This window comes from Pelobates fuscus, chromosome 11, assembly GCF_036172605.1.
Source record: "Pelobates fuscus isolate aPelFus1 chromosome 11, aPelFus1.pri, whole genome shotgun sequence".
In the NCBI taxonomy this organism is placed as follows: domain Eukaryota; kingdom Metazoa; phylum Chordata; class Amphibia; order Anura; family Pelobatidae; genus Pelobates; species Pelobates fuscus.
In genome coordinates this window covers 99786482-99795078 of record NC_086327.1, presented here as the reverse complement: position 1 = coordinate 99795078, position 8597 = coordinate 99786482, and the positions used below count along the sequence as shown (strand labels likewise).

The 8597-nt window shown below is 35.7% G+C and overlaps 1 protein-coding gene across 2 annotated transcripts in view; it reads right to left on the bottom strand.

Moving 5' to 3' along the window:
• Positions 1–219: 219 nt before the first annotated feature.
• The window catches only part of VPS13D (vacuolar protein sorting 13 homolog D), a 265784-nt gene continuing 257406 nt past the window's right edge, over positions 220–8597 (bottom strand). For both annotated transcript variants that reach the window (XM_063436103.1, XM_063436104.1), the window contains 2 exons: positions 6924–7164; positions 220–567 (listed from right to left, as the gene is read on the bottom strand). In XM_063436103.1, coding sequence (XP_063292173.1) covers positions 436–567; positions 6924–7164 — 373 coding nt within the window. In that variant the 3' untranslated portion in view covers positions 220–435. The remainder of the gene's footprint in view (positions 568–6923; positions 7165–8597) is intronic.

Genomic DNA, 8597 nt, shown 5'->3' with positions numbered 1-8597 from the left:
GGAGGTGAATAGATTTGGTGCGGTTAGAATTCAAGAGTGTAATGATTACAATGTAAACAAGCACAACATCTTACACAAAACATTTCTTCTTTTATATATATTTACATCAAGCCAAAGATGTACATATTTACATATTAGCAAAATAAAGGTATTTCTGTAAAATGAGTACAATTTAAATGTATATATTTATAATTATATATATATAAATATATATCACATTTTAAATACTGATAACCCATAATATAAATTATTATTAGTATTGAATCCCCTTATTTTCAAATATACTTGAAAGGCAGTAGTGTATTTCATTTAATAAGGTTGTGTATTTATATTCATTCTGTTTATTCCATATATGGACTCTACGCAGGACACGTATGTTTAGTGGTGTGGGTTTGAGGAACGTGGGGGGCAGATTCTTACTCGCAGCTCAGTGTTTTAAGAATCCACATCAAGGTGCTCGGAGTCTTCTGTTAACCTTAACATCAGCTGTTGTTCGTAGTAAAGACTTTTCGCATAATTAATTTCTTGAGAGATTTTCACAGCCAGTGTTTCAGATTTTACATGTACCTTAAGAAGGGAAAGTAAAATAAACACAATACCAATAAAAAACATGTTTTTTTTTTTTTAAATTATCTTGATATCTCAGGACAAGTAGATGATTAGGAAAGTGCTCCACACTGCAATGGTAGCAAATACATGTCATCCAAGATATGTATTTATATTTACACAACAAATAAAGTGTGAAGCTTTCTTAAGGAATACCCAGACTAATAACTGCAGAAAGATTTATAAATCACCAAGCACTCCAATGGAAAACAGAAATGTATTATCCCCTTAACCCCTTAAGGACAGAGCTTCAGAAGCTTGACTTACGCTTAATGACACAAGCAATTTTTGCATTTTCTTGCTGTTTGCGTTCAACTGCAATTTGCATCTCTCTCATTTATTGCACCGACACATATTATATACTGTTTTTTAAAGGACAGAAAGGGCTTTAATTTGATATAACATATAAATATATAAATGCTTACTTATTATAAAAAAAATACAGAAAAATGCAAAAAAAATGAAAAATATTGTTTTTTTTTACAGTTTTTGCAATCATAATGTGTGCATAATTAGTGCAGGTTAAGGAAAGTAATTAAAAATAAATTCATTTATTTGTTCTGATTTACAGAATATATAATGTGTCTGGGATTTTAAGTTTTTTTTGGTAGTTACAGGTCACAAAGCACAAGGAGTAAAATAAAATTTTAATATGGAGCGATTTTAGAATTTGGTATGTTTGTCTTGTAAGCCTAATAGCCATAAAATAAAACAAAATTGCCACACAAAAGTATATATTTATATAAAGTAGACATCACAGGCTATTTACCTAAGGTTGTTTTGACACTTTCTACGTAGCCATTTTACCGCCAACCTCTGCTAAATATTGGAGTAAAATTGTGTTTTTGGGGGGTTTTCGCACACAAACGTATAACAAAGAACTTCTCATGTGTATTTTGTAAAGTTGTTGTGTGCTAGTCCTGTACAAAGTTTTATTATGTGTTCAGTTACTTCTGCTGAGTACAACGGTACCCCCATTGTATGTCTTTGGCACTATTTTGTGAAGCTACAGTGCCATATAGGAGACCTGTCCTTTTCAGTATTCACAGTAGAATTTTGAGAGACGGATATAATGAGCCTATGCTTCCATTTGGGGTATTATAACAGTTTGACTGTTCAAAAACCCCCACAAAGGCCTACCATTTGTAAAAGTAGACACTCCAGGGTATCTCATAAGGTGCATATTGTGCCTTAACATGCCCCCATTTTTTTACCATTACATGCCAAAGTATGTGGTAAAAAATAATTGTGTGCATTTTTTACATACGGATTGCATTTTTGCTGGGCATTTTGTATATTTCATATGTGCCACTAAGTTCAAACCCCCCAAATTATGCTCAGCTAAGTCTTCTGAGTAAAAGGACACCCCCATTGTATGTCTATGGCACTATTTCGTGAAGCTACAGTGCCATACAGGAGACCTGTCCTTTTCAGTATTCACAGTAGAATTTTGAGAGACGGATTTAATGAGCCTATGCTTCCATTTGGAGTATTATAACAGTTTGACTGTTCAAAAACCCCCACAAAGGCCTACCATTTGTAAAAGTAGACACTCCAGGGTATCTCATAAGGTGCATATTGTGCCTTAACATGCCCCCATTTTTTTACCATTACATGCCAAAGTATGTGGTAAAAAATAATTTTGTGCATTTTTTACATACGGATTGCATTTTTGCTGGGCATTTTGTATATTTCATATGTGCCACTAAGTTCAAACCCCCCAAATTATGCTCAGCTAAGTCTTCTGAGTAAAAGGACACCCCCATTGTATGTCTATGGCACTATTTCGTGAAGCTACAGTGCCATACAGGAGACCTGTCTTTTTCAGTATTCACAGTTGAATTTTGAGAGGCGGATTTAATGAGCCTATGCTTCTATTTGGGGTATTATAACAGTTTGACTGTTCAAAAAAAAAACCACAAAGGCCTACCATTTGTAAAAGTAGACACTCCAGGGTATATCATAAGGTGCATATTGTGCCTTAGCATGCCCCCATTTATTCACCAATATATGCCAAAGTATGTGGTAAAAAATAATTTTGTGCATTTTTTGACATACGGATTGCATTTTTGCTGGGCATTTTGTATATTTCATATGTGCCACTAAGTTCAAAACCTTCAAATTATGCTCAGCTAAGTCTTCTGAGTAAAAAGACATCCCCAATGAATGTCTTTGGCACTATTTTGTGAAGCTACAGTGGCATATTGGAGACCAAGCCATATCAGTTTTTACAGAACTTTGAATTTTGACGCTGGACCTATGTGCAATTTCCAAGCATCTTCGTAAGTTTTAAATTCAAACTACCCCACAAAGGCCTACCATTTCTTAAAGTAGACACCCCAGGGTATTTCAAAAGGCATATTTTGAACCTTAGCGTGGGATAATTTTTCCGCTAGCTTGTACCAGGTGTAGTGGTAATAAGCGTTTTTTCTGCCTTTTTGACACACAAAGTGAGTTTGCACAGTATATTTTGCAAACCTTATGTGTACCACCACTCTATAATACTTTATATGTTGCTCAGCTATGTCGGCTGAGTACAAAAATACCCCCGTATGTACCTTTGCCAGGTATATGTGGACATCGGAGGGGCACATTTGGGACACAGCCATTCCATTTTTTTTCAAACTTTACATTTTTACGCTGTGCCCATGTCCCATTTTAGAGTATTTTACCAGGCTATATAATCCAAATACCCCATAAAGCCATACCATTTCTTAAAGAAGACATCCCAGGGTATTTCAAAAGGCATATTTTGAAAATTAGTGTGGGATAATTTTTCCGCTAGCTTGTACCAGGTGTAGTGGTAATAAGCGTTTTTTCTGCCTTTTTGACACACAAAGTGAGTTTGCACAGTATATTTTGCAAACATTTTGTGTACCACCACTCTATAATACTTTATATGTTGCTCAGCTATGTCGGCTGAGTACAAAAATACCCCCGTATGTACCTTTGCCAGGTATATGTGGACATCGGAGGGGCACATTTGGGACACAGCCATTCCATTTTTTTCAAACTTTAAATTTTTACGCTGTGCCCATGTCCCATTTTAGAGTATTTTACCAGGCTATATAATCCAAATACCCCATAAAGCCATACCATTTCTTAAAGAAGACATCCCAGGGTATTTCAAAAGGCATATTTTGAACCTTAGCGTGGGATCATTTTTCCGCTAGCTTGTACCAGGTGTAGTGGTAATGAGCGTTATTAAATGTATTTTTTTACTTTTTAAAACTTTTTTTACTTTTTAAAACTATTTTTTAAACTTTTGTTTTGCTTATTAATTTTTTTAAAGTTTCCTAAACTTTCGTAAAACTTTTTTTTACAGGTTTAACATTTTTCTAAGCTTTTTCTTTTACCGTTAACCCCTAACTAGCAGTAAGCAGCACTAACAGTAAATTCCCCATTTTCCCATAACTCCCACCCACCCCAGCTAGCAAAATATTTAATTATACAATATTTAAATTAGTTAATTAAATTAATTTAACCCCTGAGGGTTAAAAAATAAATAAAAGTTAATCGTCAGAGGTTAAAAAAAAATTAGATCACAGTATAATACTGTGATCTGTATTTTGATCACTGTAGGCAGTGATAGACTGGCAGGCAAGGGGTTAATTTTTATTTGGACTGGGTAAAGGGTTTTTTTTTTTTATTTTTTACTTAAACGTTATTAAAACTTTTTTTTTTACTTAATTTTTTAACTTTTTAAAGCTTATTTTAAAACTTTTTTTAACGTTAACCCCTAGTTAGCCTAACACTAAATCCCCCAATTCCCCACTAACTTCCACCCTCCCCAGCTAGCTAAATTTATAATTTTAAAATATTTAAATTAATTAATAAAATAAATTTAACCCCTGAGGGTTAAAAAAAAAAAGAATTAACCCTCAGGGGTTAAAAAAAAAATCAGATCATATTAAAATGTAATCCCTGCCAATTGATCACTGTAGTCAGTGATCAATTGGCAGGGAAGGGGTTAATTTTTTTATTAATATGGGTAAAGGGGGGGGTGGGATTTTAATTTAACTTTTTTTTTTAACACCAGGGGGCAGGATCAGTGAAGATCCGTCTCCCTGCACTTCACACTGAACCCGGAAGTGCAGGGAGGCGGAGGTGAGTATACACAGCACATGTGCCCGCTCTGGCATGCTGTCAGAGCGGGCACATGTACTCTGACAGCCCGATCCGGTGCTCCCGGTCTGCCTCTAATGCAGAGGCAGACCGGAGCACCATTAACCCCGCGATCGCCGCGATTGCGGCGATCTGGGGTTAATTTTACCGCGTGACGGACGAGGTCCGTCACCCGTCGTTAAGGGCATCCCCAGGATGACGGACCTCGTCCGTCACCCGTCGTGAAGGGGTTAAGGATTGAGGCAGTTGTGATCAAAACAAAACGTAAACAAAACTTTGAATTTGCACTATATGTCTGCTCGACCAGAATTCACCTCTTTCATATTAAATGCACCCACACTACTTATATCATTTTGTTCAGGAGAAACAGGGCTTTCATTTCATATCAAATATTTATATATGAAACATAATTTAATAGGAATAAAATATTAAAATAAAATTTTTTTTTTAGTTTTGCATGGCATTTTAACTGTGAATGTCAGAATACTGTTAGCGGTTACTGCAATAAAGTACACATATTTGTATTCAGCAATGTATCACAAGTAAAACAGTACCCCCCATGAATAGGTTTTATGGCGTTTTGTAAAGTTACAGAGTCAAATACAGCATGTTACATTTTTCAGTTTATACACAATGAAATTTGCCAGACTGTGATTGTGACTATGTGGCTACTAAAAAAGACTGGACATGCCCATTTGCAAAACCTTGGGTTGTCAACTTTTGTAAATGGTATGCCATCATGGGGGTAATACTCTTTCTTGGGCTACCATAAGGCCTCATAGGTAACATAACCAATCTGGCAAATATTAATGTGAAAAAACTGAAATGCAAGGCAAGTCGCCCCATCGCGATTGCCGGCAGGTGATCGCTAGCGATCAGGTAAGTGGAAAGGACAGCATGGAGTTACTATGCCGCCCACCAGTGTTTAGGACTGGGTCCCCAAGGACGACAAAGTATGCCCGCCATCCTTAAGGGGTTAAATGACCAAGTGCGAACTGGGACAGAAAAACCCAAGACTAACACATTTCAGATTTTTCAGGAGCTTACTCAGAGTCAATGCATACCTATGAGGAGATGTTTATTGGCGCATGCACATAGCGGATTAGCTGAGATTAAAATAGACCATACATCACTCTAATGTTAGGAAATACGTGTTTTTATTCCGAACATTGGAGTGTTACTTTATTACGTTTTTATTTTCTATTAGAGAGCTTAGTGATGTCTATTCTGGGAAGTTCAATTTGGTACTTTGAAGTAAAAACTTGAAGGTTGGTAAGAAATTTATTTTCTAACAAGATGTTTATGCAGTCTATAAATTATTTATTATTTTTTTATAAATGTACAAATCTGTTTTAAATTTATAAAACATTTAAAACAACATCCACTGCATTCTAAATATAATTAGAGCAAATTTGCTCCAGCTATGTGTGACTCAAATAAGGTTGTGGTTTCTGGTATTGTACAATAACATATGTTTTTTAAGACTGCATTGCTGACATTTAGTTTTAATACCTGGTGCCAGGGGGGTCAAATCAAGTATGGGAAATGTCTAGTTTCACCAAACGTTCAAATCCATAAGGTTCATCTTGCTTTTAACCATCCATTTCCATATTAAAATATCTTGTTAATGAACTTAAATGTGTATACTATTCTATTAACATACACTACCCTTCTAACAATGACCTTTAAACTTTCCACATTATTGCCTGGCATAGAGTTCAAAGAGCAGACTGGGCCAGTACTTGCATGCCCCCAACAGTCTTTATTTTGGTGAGAAACTACTTTTTCGTGCTGTCCCTTCATCCCAAATTAGTTATGCGGTGTCCCACTTAGGGCTCTAGGTCCCTGCATAGAGCACAGAAACAGTGCTCCATGCAAATCTTGCCTTCAGTGGGCTGACCTGCTTCATTGGCATGCATTAACGCCAGACTGATCTGCCAGTAGTCTGTGCAGACCAGCCCCCTTTCTAGGCCTGTGTCCTTTGGGAGACGCCAGTGACACGATTGCGTCACTGGTCCACCCTGCTTAACCTCGTCCCACCGGCGTTTTACTTCTCACGACAACAGTGTTGGGGGTATGCACCTCACAGGCAAACAATTACTTTATACTAATCCCTCTTTATGTATGTTCCTTCTCTATAATTTAGTAGATGATTTTTATATTGCTTAAATAGTTTCATCTGAAACTCTTACCATTGGTTTTTGCTGAGAGGGGCCCGGAAAAGCTACTCCACTGCTGCTAGTGTCGGCTTTCTTAGTAAGCTGCACATAGATTCTCCCATGATCCTTTGACACTAAGCAGTGGTATAGATCATCATACTTAATTTCCAGAAAAATGGCCTCTCGATCCACGTAATCTCCCCACTTCAGGAAATATACTGCTTTAGAGGAGATCAGCACGCAGTAGCTATCTATATGTTCGACGGCAATAAAACTGGAGAAAAAAAGAAAAAAAGAAATAAATGATAATCCAACAGCAGAAGGAAATAAAAGCTCGGACACCCAACAGTGTCAAAGGGTTATTTAGATAAACAATACAGATATCATACAATTTGTGTGTTGTTATAATGACACTAAAGCATTTAAGGGACATGCTTTAATTGAAACTATATTGCCAATGTTAAACATAAGGATACACTATTGAAAGTGTGATTTTTGGACTTTTTGTTTGATATACCAAGGCAAGAAATATTTCACCTAACCTGTAGCATGAACATTTGTGCTTTTTAAATATTTTTCAAAATCCCATTGCTTTCATGAAAACCCTGCTGAAGTAGAATACAAACGGTTACATCTATGCCTGCACAGCTTGTTTCTACTATGGGCATTTCTTAAAAAGAAAAGATTAGATGCATTTCTCAATTGATTTCTCAATTGAATCATTTTGATTACAAGTGTATGTGTGTGTATGTATGTATATATATATATATATTTATTTTACATTTCTTTCATTAGAGTGTTACTTTAGGTAAACACCTGTAAGAGGTTTAGACCTACCAGAAAGTCTTTGTATTCCAGGGATGTTTGCACAAGCAATAGCTGCTGTTTCTAGGCGGAACAGCAGAGCCAAACTATGGTCTGATCATCCAAATTAAAGAAATATATTTACTGAGCATATTTTATTTCTTCGTATTGTTTCTTTCTTTGCTCTATATATTGCATTTAAAGAAGTGCGTCTAATAAAATGTTTTCAAAGACACGTACAGCACTGTGATCTTCACACTTGAACCATTTCTCTTCCAGAATAGAGTATAAATGATTTTACTTTCATATATTTTGCAGATTGAAATTTTGAACATGAAGCCTCATAAACCCTTATTTATACTCTAGAAATGATTATTGGCCTGTAGAGGAACAAATTTATCTGCCAGAAGCCACTCGTCACAGATAGAATTCCTGCTGAAAATGTCTGCTCAACTCCTGCTTCCAAACAGTAAAGAAAATTGCAATGGGTCATATCATTCTTACATTCAGGGATGGAGGAGGAGTTTATGGAGCTACAATTTCACTGTTAGCATTGTAATATCATCCCATATATTGATAAATATTGCTATAGCAGTTTTAAATACCTTTACCTCTATATTTAGAAATATTTATAGTTTGTGGCCATTATGCTCAAATGCAAGCATTCTTTTAAAATTGTTTTTACATTTTCAGTAAGCTGTAATGTCTTCAGGTGTCTTGCAAATACCTGTATCAAGGCATTTGACCATTTTTTACTTATTGATGATGAGAAAATTGTGCTTGTAGTTTTTGTACTAACATTCCAGACATTGTGTGAAATATTGCAAGATAAAGGACATTGCATTCTGTTAAAAGCTATTTAATTTCCCATGTATTTTTTTTTCTTAAAGGCTGAATGAATAA